The following is a 12,710-nucleotide window of genomic DNA, read 5'->3' as shown; positions in this document are numbered from 1 at the left end:
TCTTGCTAAGCCCGTAGCAGCCACGTAAAACTTGCAACAACAAAGTAGAGGACGTCTAACTTGTTTTTGCAGGGCATGTTGTGATGTGATATGGTCAAGACGTGATGCTATATTTTATTGTATGAGATGATCATGTTTTGTAACCGAAGTTATCGGCAACTGGCAGGAGCCATATGGTTGTCGCTTTATTGTATGAAATGCAAACGCCCTGTAATTGCTTTACTTTATCACTAAGCGGTAGCGATAGTCGTAGAAGCAATAGATGGCGTAAACGACAACGATGCTACGATGGAGATCAAGGTGCCGTGCCGGTGACGATGGTGATCACGACGGTGCTTCGGAGATGGAGATCACAAGCACAAGATGATGATGGCCATATCATATCACTTATATTGATTGCATGTGATGTTTATCCTTTATGCATCTTATCTTGCTTTGATTGACGGTAGCATTTTAAGATGATCTCTCACTAAAAATTATCAAGAAGTGTTCTCCCTGAGTATGCACCGTTGCCAAAGTTTGTCGTGCCCAGACACCACGTGATGATCGGGTGTGATAAGCTCTACGTCCATCTACAACGGGCGCAAGCCAGTTTTGCACACGCAGAATACTCAGGTTAAACTTGACGAGCCTAGCATATGCAGATATGGCCTCGGAACACGGAGACCGAAAGGTCGAGCGTGAATCATATAGTAGATATGATCAACATAGTGATGTTCACCATTGAAAACTACTCCATCTCACGTGATGATCGGTTATGGTTTAGTTGATTTGGATCACGTGATCACTTAGATGACTCGAGAGATGTCTGTCTAAGTGGGAGTTCTTAAGTAATATGATTAATTGAACTTTAATTTATCATGAACTTAGTCCTGGTAGTATTTTGCAAATTATGTTGTAGATCAATAGCTTGCGTTGTTGCTTTCCTATGTTTATTTTTGATATGTTCCTAGAGAAAATTATGTTGAAAGATGTTAGTAGCAATGATACGGATTGGATCCGTGATATGAGGTTTGTCCTCATTGCTGCACAGAAGAATTATGTCCTTAATGCCCCGCTAGGTGACAGACCTATTGCAGGAGTAGATGCAGACATTATGAACGTTTGGATAGCTCAATATGATGACTACTTAATAGTTTTGTGCACCATGCTTTATGGCTTAGAATCGGGACTTCAAAGACGTTTTGAATGTCATGGACCATATGAGATGTTCCAGGAGTTGAAGTTAATATTTCAAGCAAATACCTGAGTTGAGAGATATGAAGTCTCCAACAAGTTCTATAGCTAAAAGATGGAGGAGAATCGCTCAACTAGTGAGCATGTGCTCAGATTGTCTGGGTACTACAATCGCTTGAATCAAGTGGGAGTTAATCTTCCAGATAAGATAGTGATTGACAGAATTCTCTAGTCACCACCACCAAGTTAGTAGAACTTCGTGATGAACTATAATATGCAAGGGATGATGAAAACAATTCCCAAGCTCTTCGTGATGCAAAAATCGGTGAAGGTAGAAATCAAAGAAAAACATCAAAGTGTTGATGATTGACAAGACCACTAGTTTCAAGAGAAGGGCAAAGGGAAAGAAAGGGAACTTCAAGTAGAATGACAAGCAAGTTTTCACTCCCGTGAAGAAGACCAAAGCTAGACCAAAGCGTGAAACTGAGTGCTTACACTGCAAAGAAAGTGGTCACTGGAAGCGGAAATGCCCTGAATATTTGGTGGATAAGAAGGATGGCAAAGTGAACAAGGTATATTTGATATACAGGTTATTGATGTGTGCCTTACTAGTGTTTATAGTAGCCCCTGAGTATTTGATACTTGTTCAGTTGCTAAGGTTAGTAACTCGAAACAGGAGTTACAGAATAAACTAAGACTAGTTGAAGGGGAAGTGACGATGAGTGTTGGAAGTAGTTCCAAGATTGATATGATCATCATCACACTCTCCCTACACTTTTGAGATTTGTGTAGAACCTAAATAAATGTTATTTGGCGTTTGCGTTGAGCATGAATATGATTTGATCATGTTTATTGCGATACGGTTATTCATTTAAAGTCAGAGAATAATTGTTGTTCTGTTTACATGAATAAAACCTTCAATGGTCATACACCCAATGAAAATAGTTTGTTGGATCTCGATCGTAGTGATACACATATTCATAATATTGATGCCAAAAGATGCAAAGTTAATAATGATAGTGCAACTTATTTGTGGCACCACCGTTTGGGTCATATCGGTGTAAAGCGCATGAAGAAACTCCATAAAGATGGATTTTCGGAATCACTTGGTTATGAATCATTTGATGCTTGCGAACCGTGCCTTTGGGCGAGATGACTAAAACTCCGTTCTTCGGAACAATGGAACGAGCAACAAACTTGTTGGAAATAATACATACTGATGTATGTAGACCAATGAGTATCAAGGCTCGTGGCGGGTATCGTTATTTTCTGACCTTCACAAATGATTTGAGCAGATATGGGTATGTCTACTTGATGAAACATAAGTCTGAAATAGTTGAAAGGTTCAAAGAATTTCAGAGTGAAGTGGAAAATCATCGTAACAAGAAAATAAAGTTTCCGCGATCTGATCGTGGAGATGAATATTTGAGTTACGAGTTTGGTCTTCAATTAAAACAATGTGGAATAGTTTCACAGCTCACGCCACCTGGAACACCACAACATTATGGTGTGTCCAAACATCGTAATCGTACTTTACTAGATATGGTGCGATCTATGATGTCTCTTATCGGTTTACCACTATCGTTTTGGGGTTATGCATTAGAGACAGTTGCATTCACTTTAAATAGGGCACCATCAAAATCCGTTGAGACGACGCCTTATGAACTGTGGTTTGGTAAGAAACCAAAATTGTCGTTTCTTAAAAGTTTGGGGCTGCGATGCTTATGTGAAAAAGTTTCAACCTGATAAGCTCGAACCCAAATCGGAGAAGTGCGTCTTCATAGAATACCCAAAGGAAATTGTTGGGTACACCTTCTATCACAGATCCGAAGGCAAAACATTGGTTGCTAAGAATGGATCCTTTCTAGAGAAGGAGTTTCTCTCGAAAGAAGTGAGTGGGAGGAAAGTAGAACTTGATGAGGTAATTGTACCTTCTCCCTTATTGGAAAGTAGTTCATCACAGAAATCAGTTCCAGTGATTCCTACACCAATTAGTGAGGAAGTTAATGATGATGATCATGAAACTTCAAATCAAGTTGCTACCAAACCTCGTAGGTCTTCCAGAGTAAGATCCGCACCAGAGTGGTACGGTAATCCTATTCTGGAAGTCATGTTACTAGACCATGATGAACCTACGAACTATGAGGAAGCGATGATGAGCCCAGATTCCGCAAAATGGCTTGAGGCCATGAGATCTGAGATAAGATCCATGTATGAAAACAAAGTATGGACTTTGATTGACTTGCCCAATGATCGGCGAGACATTGAGATTAAATGGATCTTCAAGAGGAAGACGGACGCTGATAGTGTTACTATCTACAAAGCTAGAATTGTCGTAAAAGGTTTTCGACAAGTTCAAGGTGTTGACTACGATGAGATTTTTTCACTCGTATCTATGCTTAAGTCTGTCTGAATCATGTTAGCAATTGCCGCATTTTATGAAATCTGGCAAATGGATAAACAAAACTGTATTCCTTAATGGTTTTCTTAAAGAAGAGTTGTATATGATGCAACCAGAAGGTTTTGTCAATCCTAAAGGTGCTAACAAATTGTGCAAGCTCCAGCGATCCATCTATGAACTGGTGCAAGCATCTCAGAGTTGGAATATACGCTTTGATAAGTTGATCAAAGCATATAGTATTATACAGACTTGCGGTGAAGCCTGTATTTACAAGAAAGTGAGTGGGAGATCTGTAGCATTTCTGATACTATATGTAGATGACATATTGTTGATCAGAAATGATATAGAATTTCTGGATAGCATAAAGGGATACTTGAATAAAAGTTTTTTAATGAAAGACCTCGGTGAAGCTGCTTACACATTGAGCGTCAAGATCTATATAGATAGATCAAGACGCTTGATAAGATTTTTTAATGAGTACATACCTTGATAAAATTTTGAAATAGTTCAAAATAGAACAGTCAAAGAAGGAGTTCTTGCCTGTGATGCAAAGATGTGAAGTTGAGTAAGACTCAAGACCCGACCATGGCAGAAAATAGAAAGAGAATGAAAAGTCATTCCCTATGCCTCAGTCATAGGTTCTATAAGGTAAGCTATGCTATGTACCAGACCTATTGTATACCTTGCTCTTTATTTGGCAAGGGAGTACAATAGCGATCTAGGAGTAGATCACTGGACATTGGTCAAAATTATCCTTAGTGGAATAAGGATATGTTTCTCGATTATGGAGGTGACAAAAGGTTCGTCGTAAAGGATTACGTCAATACAAGTTTTGGCACTGATCCAGATGACTCTAAGTATCGATCTGGATACATATTGAAAGTGGGAGCAATCAGCTAGAGTAGCTCCATGCAGAGCATTGTAGACATAGAATATTTGCAAAATACATACGGCTCTGAATGTGACAGGCCCGTTGACTAAGCTTCTCTCACGAGCAAAACATGATCACACCTTAGTACTCTTTGGGTGTTAATCACATAGCGATGTGAACTAGATTATTGACTCTAGTAAAGCCTTTGGGTGTTGGTCACATGGCAATGTGAACTATGGGTGTTAATCATATACAGATATGAATATTGGTGTTAAATCACATGGTGATGTGAACTAGATTATTGACTCTAGTGCAAGTGGGAGACTGAAGGAAATATGCTCTAGAGGCAATAATAAAGTTATTATTTATTTTCTTATTTCATGATAAATGTTTATTATTCATGCTAGAATTGTATTATCCGAAAACATAATACATGTGTGAATACATAGACAAACATAGTGTCACTAGTATGCCTCTACTTGACTAGCTCGTTAATCAAAGATGGTTAAGTTTCCTAACCATAGACATGAGTTGTCATTTTATTAACGGGATCACATCATTAGGAGAATGATGTGATTGACTTGACCCATTCCGTTAGCCTAGCACTTGATCGTTTAGTATATTGCTATTGCTTTCTTCATGACTTATACATGTTCCTGTAACTATGAGATTATGCAACTCCCGTTTACCGGAGGAACACTTTGGGTACTACCAAACGTCACAACGTAACTGGGTGATTATAAAGGAGTACTACAGGTGTCTCCGAAGGTACATGTTGGGTTGGCGTATTTCGAGATTAGGTTTTGTCACTCCGATTGTCGGAGAGGTATCTCTGGGCCCTCTCGGTAATGCACATCACTATAAGCCTTGCAAGCAATGTAGCTAATGAGTTAGTTACAGAATGATGCATTACGTAACGAGTAAAGAGACTTGCCGGTAACGAGATTGAACTAGGTATTGGATACCGACGATCAAATCTCGGGCAAGTAACATACCGATGACAAAGGGAACAAAGTATGTTGTTATGCGGTTTGACCGATAAAGATCTTCGTAGAATATGTAGGAACCAATATGAGCATCCAGGTTCCGCTATTGGTTATTGACCGAGAATAGTTCTAGGTCATGTCTACATAGTTCTCGAACCCGTAGGGTTCGCACGCTTAAGGTTTTAATGACAGTTATATTATGAGTTTATGAGTTTTGATGTACTGAAGGAGTTCGGAGTCCCGGATGAGATCGGGGACATGACGAAGAGTCTCGAAATGGTAGAGACGTAAAGAGCGATATATTGGACGACTATATTCGGAGTTCGAAAAGGTTCTGAGTGATTCAGGTATTTTTCATAGTACCGGGGAGTTACGGGAGTACGGGGAAGAGTATTGGGCCTTAATGGACCTTAGTGGGAAGGAGCCAGGAGGTGGCGCGCGCCCCTCCCAAGCCCAGTCCGAATTGGACAAAGGGTTTGGGGCGCGGCCCCCCTCTCCCTTCCTTCTCCACTTCCCTCCTTTCCCCCTTCTCCTAGTTGGACTAGGAAAGAAGGAGTCCTATTCCCGGTGGGAGTAGGACTCCCCTTGGCGCGCCCTCCTCCTAGGGCCGGCCTCCTCCTCCCTTGCTCCTTTATATACGGGGGCAGGGGGCACCCCATGACACACAAGTTGATCTACGGATCGTTCCTTAGCCGTGTGCGGTGCCCCCCTCCACCATATTCCACCTCGGTTATATCGTCGCGGAGTTTAGGCGAAGCCCTGCGCCGGTAGAGCATCATCATCGTCACCACGCTGTCGTGCTGACGGAACTCATCCCCGACACTTTGCTGGATCGGAGTCCGGGGATCGTCATCGAGCTGAACATGTGCTGAACTTGGAGGTGCCGTACGTTCGGTACTTGGATCGGTCGGATCGTGAAGACGTACGACTATATCAACCGCGTTGTCATAACGCTTCCGCTTACGGTCTACGAGGGTATGTGGACAACACTCTCCCCTCTCGTTGCTATGCCATCACCATGATCTTGCGTGTACGTAGGAAATTTTTTGAAATTACTATGTTCCTCAACACTGGGAGTACAGGCAGCCCCTCCCCTACCCCGACGTGAAGCTGCCGCACCATTGGCACTTGGATCCCCAGCGGATCCTGGTGCCGGCGGTTCCGCGGAGCCATTGGGCGCAAGACGACGAGGTGCGCCGGTGCCGCGCGCAGCTCAGGCCGGAGCTGCGTCGGCTGTCCAAGTACGCCGCCGACTCTCCTAATTGGGAGGCTTGGTTCGCCCTCGAACACGAGGAGCAACGACGCTCGGGTGTCGACGCCGTCCCATCGCCGTTCCCACCGCCGCCCCCGCAGGTACAGCCGGAGGATGAGGAGGCAGAGGCGGAGTACCAGGCCGCCCTCGAGGAGGCCCTGCATCAGGGGCTGGAGGCTAGCCGCCTCGAGGAGGACGCGCCCTGGGATGGGCTGGAGCAAGCCCTCGCCCTGTCGGCGGCGGGGGACTCCGTCCACTCCCCGCTGTTCATGCCGCCACCGCCACCGTCGCCGCCCATCCAGCCCAAGCCGGAGCCAAAGCCGATGCGGAAGCGCTCCCCGCCTCCACCCACTTGGCCGGAGGAGGCCTACTCATGGACAGGCCAGTACCGCGAGTGGGTGAGCGCGCCCCCCGTCCACTTCGCCGCGACGCCAGAGCAGGAGGCCGCCCACCTCGAGCGCTGGAAGGCGCACTGGCTTCGCCAGGAGCAGGCCGACGGCGAGCAGCAGATGCGCTACGAGGCCATGCTCCAGCGCGATGCGGAGGCGCTCCAGCTCGAGGAGGAGGAGGAGGAGCACGCGCGGCTAGCCGCAATGCCGCCGTCCCAGCAGACGCCGGAGGAGGCTGCCCTGGCAGCGTACCAGGCGGCGTTCAGGTAGGCAGGCCCTGCTCGTCTTCATCGACCTCACCGCCGATGGCGACGACGGCGTCAACGCCAAGGGCAAGGGCAAGGCCGATGACATCTAGGGCAGCGTGCGAGGCGGCAGAAGGCGGGCGCAGACTTTTTTAATGTTTTAATTAATGTTTAATTATGTTTAAGTGGACTTTGGCCGGCGTTTGACCGGCCACTTATGTTTAATTATGTCTATTTTAAGTTTATTTCGTGTGACCATTTTTTTTGCATGTCAGCACATTTGGATCGCCTCCTGTTGGACGGCCAAGCCGACCCATACGGACGCGCATGTCCGTCTGGCCAATCCAAACGGACGAAAAACGGACAAAAACGATGTCCGTTTGGATTGGCCCGTTGGAGTTGCTCTTAGTTTTTAGCATTCATCCAGTATTGACATGAGACACTTCTTTAGAAGAAGAAAAAAGAGTATAACAAACACAAACTGCGCGAAATGAAATCGGAAATGGGGATCAAAAGAGGGATAACCGATCGGGAACCACTTCAGTAACATCTTTCATCTATCTCACCCCTCGGACAGGCTTCACCTTCCCACTGCCACAACACATAAATATAGATAGCTTTTTCGGCGCCCAGGCTCATCTGCACCGGTCCAGAAAAAAATCATAAAAAATTTAATTTTTTTTTAAAAAATTCCAGTCTTTTTTCCATGGTAGACAATTTATCACGTGAGGTCCTCTCAAATTTTTAGCTCATTTGAACTACTGAGAAGCTCTCAGCAAAAAAGACAAATCAGGTCAGTACAATGCATAAACAGTAAGCATTTTTACAGACCCCAAGTTTGTCTTTTTTGCTGAGAGCTGCTCATATGTCCAAATGGTTTGAAAATTGAAGCGTACCTCACGCATCAAATTATCTACCACATACAAAAAAACTGATTTTTTTGAATTTTTCTAGTATTTGTTTTGATTTTTTTCATAAGGGGGGGGGTGCAGCTGAGACTGGGCTCAGAAGTGAATTACCGTAGCATTTAGGCAGAAAAATAAAGACAGACAGATTGGGAGAGAACATGAAGGACATGAGCACACGTAATGTTGACGGCGGGAGAGGAAGAATAAGCGTCTGTCTCTGTCACCGCCGAGTGACGGGTGCCTGAGGTCGCTGGCGCCTCCGCCCGTACGCTGCAGTGGCCACCATCCTGGACTGAGGCGGGGATGGAGCTCGCATCAATTTGGCAGAGGGAAAAGAAAAGAAGAAGCTCCGGTCGCCGCCGGGGATGAGCCCAACGGGTGAAGGCTGATGGCGAGCCCGGCGGGAGAGCTCTTCCGACCTCCTCCCCGTACCACCCTTTCTCCTACCTCCTGCCGTTGTAGGACAGCACGCCTCCCTCCTCACAGCGCTCACCGGTGTCCATGGAGCAAACCCCTGCCGCTCACGTGCACGTCCGTGGACGAGTATGAGGCGAACGATCTCGACTCGGAACGTACGGGCCTTCCAACCCGAGTCGATTTCTTCAGGCCGGGCCTTCAAAAGGGGGGCTGACCCCCAGGTACCCTCTTCACCACAACACGAAGCCCTCGACATCCAACGAGAGTAGTAATCCACGAGAGACGCAGCGAATCGACCAAAGAGAGTTGAACGCGATGGCGAGCGTGGCGGCGTCGAAGAAGGCGGCGAACCGGCTGGTGGTGGAGGAGGCCACCACCAACGACGACAACTCTGTGTGCACCCTCCACCCCGCCACCATGGAGAAGCTCTCCATATTCAAAGGCGACATCGTGCTGCTCAAGGGCAAGCGCCGCCACAACACGGTCTGCATGGCACTGCCCGACGACACCTGCGAGAGGCACAAGCTCAGGATCAACAAGGTGGCCCGCTCCAACCTGCGAGTGTGCATCGCCGACGTCGTGTCGGTGCACCTGTGCCACGACGCCAAGTTCGGCAGACGCGTGCACATCCTCCCCTTGGACGATACCGTCGAGGGCATCGCGGGGAACCTCTTCGACGCCTACCTCAAGCCCTACTTCGTGGACGCCTACCGCCCGGTCCACAAGGGTGACCTCTTCCTCGTGCGTGGCGGCATGCGGAGCGTCGAGTTCAAGGTCATGGAGATCGACCCCGCGGTGGACTACTGCGTCGTGGCGCCCGACACGAAGATATTCTGCGAGGGCGAGCCGGTCAAGCGGGAGGACGAGGAGAGGCTCGACGGCGTCGGCTACGACGACGTGGGTGGCATGGGGAAACCGCTCACTCTGATCAGGGAGCTCGTCGAGCTGCCGCTCAGGCATCCGCAGATCTTCAAGAGCATTGGCGTCAAGCCTCCCAAGGGCATCCTCCTCTACGGCCCTCCCGGGTCGGGCAAGACGCTGATCGCCCGCGCGGTCGCCAACGAGACCGGGGCCTTCTTCTTCCTCATCAACGGCCCAGAGATAATGTCCAAGATGGCCGGAGAGAGCGAGAGCAACCTGAGGAAGGCCTTCGAAGAAGCCAAGAAGAACGCACCCTCCATCATATTCATCGACGAGATCGACTCCATTGCTCCGAACAGGGAGAAGACTCACGGCGAGGTCGAGAGGCGCATCGTCTCCCAGCTGCTGACACTGATGGATGGCATGAAGGCCCGCGCGCATGTCATCGTCATGGGCGCCACGAATCGCCCCAATAGCATCGACCCTGCCTTGAGGCGCTTCGGGAGGTTCGATCGCGAGATCGACATTGGCGTGCCGGACGAGGTCGGGCGTCTCGAAGTGCTTCGCATCCACACCAAAAACATGAAGCTGGACGAGGACGTCAACCTGGAGGTGGTTGCCAAGGATACGCACGGCTACGTCGGCACCGACTTGGCCGCGCTCTGCACCGAGGCGGCGCTGCAGTGCATCAGGGAGAAGATGGACGTGATCGACTTAGAGGACGACACCATCGACGCCGAGATCTTGAACTCCATGGCCGTCACCAATGACCACCTTAAGACGGCTCTCGTCGGCACGAACCCGTCCCCGCTACGTGAGACCGTCGTGGAGGTGCCCAACGTCAGCTGGAACGATATCGGCGGCCTCGACGGCGTCAAGAGGGAGCTGCAAGAGACCGTCCAGTACCCAGTTGAGCACCCAGAGAAATTCGAGAAGTTCGGCATGTCGCCGTCCAAGGGCGTCCTCTTCTACGGGCCACCAGGATGCGGCAAGACCTTGCTGGCGAAGGCGATCGCCAACGAGTGCCAGGCCAACTTCATCAGCATCAAAGGGCCAGAGCTGCTCACCATGTGGTTCGGTGAGAGCGAGGCCAACGTGCGCGAGATCTTTGACAAGGCGCGTCAGTCTGCGCCGTGCGTGCTGTTCTTTGACGAGCTTGACTCCATCGCAACCCAAAGGGGCGGCAGAGTGGGCGACGCCGGTGGTGCGGCGGACAGGGTCCTGAACCAGCTACTCACCGAGATGGACGGCATGAACGCCAAGAAGACGGTCTTCATCATCGGCGCCACCAATAGGCCGGACATTATTGACTCGGCATTACTCCGTCCTGGCCGCCTGGACCAGCTCATCTACATCCCCTTGCCGGACGAGGCCTCGCGGCACCAGATCTTCAAGGCCTGCCTCAGGAAGTCTCCCGTGGCCAAGGACGTCGACCTCGGTGCTCTCGCAAGGTTCACCGCCGGCTTTAGCGGTGCCGACATCACGGAAATCTGCCAGAAGGCATGCAAGTACGCGATCAGAGAAGACATTGAAAAGGACATGGAGAGGCAGAGGATGGGGAAAGACACCATGGAGGTGGACAACGGGCAGGAAGAGGACGAGGTGGCTGAGATAAAGGCGGCTCACTTCGAGCAGTCGATGAAGTACGCGAGAAGGAGCGTGAGCGACACCGACATCAGAAAGTACCAAGCCTTCGCGCAGACGCTGCAGCAGTCTAGGGGGTTCGGTACGGAGTTCCGCTTCCCGGCGCAGCCACAGGCAGCAGAAGCTGCTGCCGACACCACCGCGACAGCTGATGAGGATGAAGATGATCTGTACAAGTGATCTAGTAACCATTGTTAGAGAATGAAGTGCCAAAATATTATAGGCTATGTTTTTGTTCTGTTTCCTCTCGTCCATCACTCTTTACATGTATATATAATTTTCGTTTGTAAGAATTTACATACATCATAGAAATAATAAGCTCCTTGTTATGCTTTCCTAGACTCTCAAAACTAGCCTAAGCGTTAACTGAATATTAATACGTAGAAAAGTACTAGAACACTATTATAGACTCTGTTTTTATTCTGCTTCCTCTTTGTTGATCACTTTATATTGTTGATTCCCTTCATTCACGTATATAATTTTCGTTTGTAAGAACTAGGAACTTACATCATATAAATACAGTTCGTGAAATTAGAATCTCCTTCTTGTGGCAAAGAAAGCGTACATGATTTCGTCTTATTTTCCTGTTAACTGAACCGCCCATCTGCTCCTGCACAAGATTTGAAAGATCCTCTGTTATTTTCGTTTCTCTGACACTTATACGCTTGAATATTTTACTTTTTCCTCTAAAAGAATATTTTACTTAATTGAGTATAGACAGTCTAGAACAGATAAGTCAAGGAAAAGAGTGGCCTTATTAATTTCTGATTAATATAACGGCCACGAAACAATTGCATGATAACTTTTCTTATTGAATTTTAAAGAATGAAGGAAATTATTTCTTGCAGTGCTTGTGGATCCCAAAAGTCTTAGTTGCACAAAGTTCTTTGCTAGTGTATATCCACAATGTGCAAAAAAGGTTGTCTCCAACAGCTGCGCAACGCGCGGCGCGCTTAAAACTGGTTTGCGGCACGCCCATCGTCAGGTTTGATGTGGCGCACAGCGCTGGCTCCAGCAGCCGTGCTAAAATACAGCGAATGCAGCGCGCGCGAGCAGCTGGCGCAATGTCATTTTGGACACAAAATAAATTTCACACATCACAAAACAAAGACATGGCATATAATTTAAATCACAAACAAGTTGATGACCAAAAGTTCATGCCTACAAGTTCAAATTCATGCCCACAACATCATTCAACCAAGTTCAAAATGCAAACCAAGTTTATGACACAAACGAAAGGCACAACAATCAAGCCTCGTCCTCGTCTTCATCCTCATCTTCCTCCGATTCATCCGACTCCTCCGAAGATGATTCTTCCTCCTCCTCTTCATTGTTGCGCGCCGCATCCTCATCACGTGAAGCATTCTTCAGCCCCGCCGCATTTGGGAGCTTCGAAAGGGGGGCACATGGTACGGCGGGCGCCGGCGTGACGCCACCCGCCACCAGGTCATCCGCGGCGGCATGAAGAGGCCGCGCACGATGCCAGTGCTCGGAGGAACTTCGGCGGGGGCGAAGCCAAAGCTCCCCGCTCTAGGGTTTGCGGCGGCGGCGGCGGAGTGG

At 48.1% G+C, this 12,710-nt stretch overlaps 1 protein-coding gene across 1 annotated transcript; it reads left to right on the top strand.

Annotated features, from left to right (window-relative positions):
• The first annotated feature begins 8,889 nt into the window (after positions 1-8,889).
• Positions 8,890-11,330, top strand: LOC123092688 (cell division cycle protein 48 homolog). Its single transcript, XM_044514513.1, has one exon. The coding sequence runs from the start codon at positions 8,961-8,963 to the stop codon at positions 11,328-11,330; it is 2,370 nt and encodes a 789-aa protein (XP_044370448.1). The 5' UTR covers positions 8,890-8,960.
• Positions 11,331-12,710: the final 1,380 nt, after the last annotated feature.

This window comes from Triticum aestivum, chromosome 1B (genome assembly GCF_018294505.1).
Source record: "Triticum aestivum cultivar Chinese Spring chromosome 1B, IWGSC CS RefSeq v2.1, whole genome shotgun sequence".
Classification (NCBI taxonomy): Eukaryota; Viridiplantae; Streptophyta; class Magnoliopsida; order Poales; family Poaceae; genus Triticum; species Triticum aestivum.
Note: the sequence above shows the minus strand (reverse complement) of the source record. Positions and strands in the feature narration are given on the sequence as shown.

Bases quoted from the DNA above. Each gene is read 5' to 3' on its own strand.
- LOC123092688 (XM_044514513.1), top strand. From the start codon at position 8,961: ATGGCGAGCGTGGCGGCGTCGAAGAAGGCGGCGAACCGGCTGGTGGTG.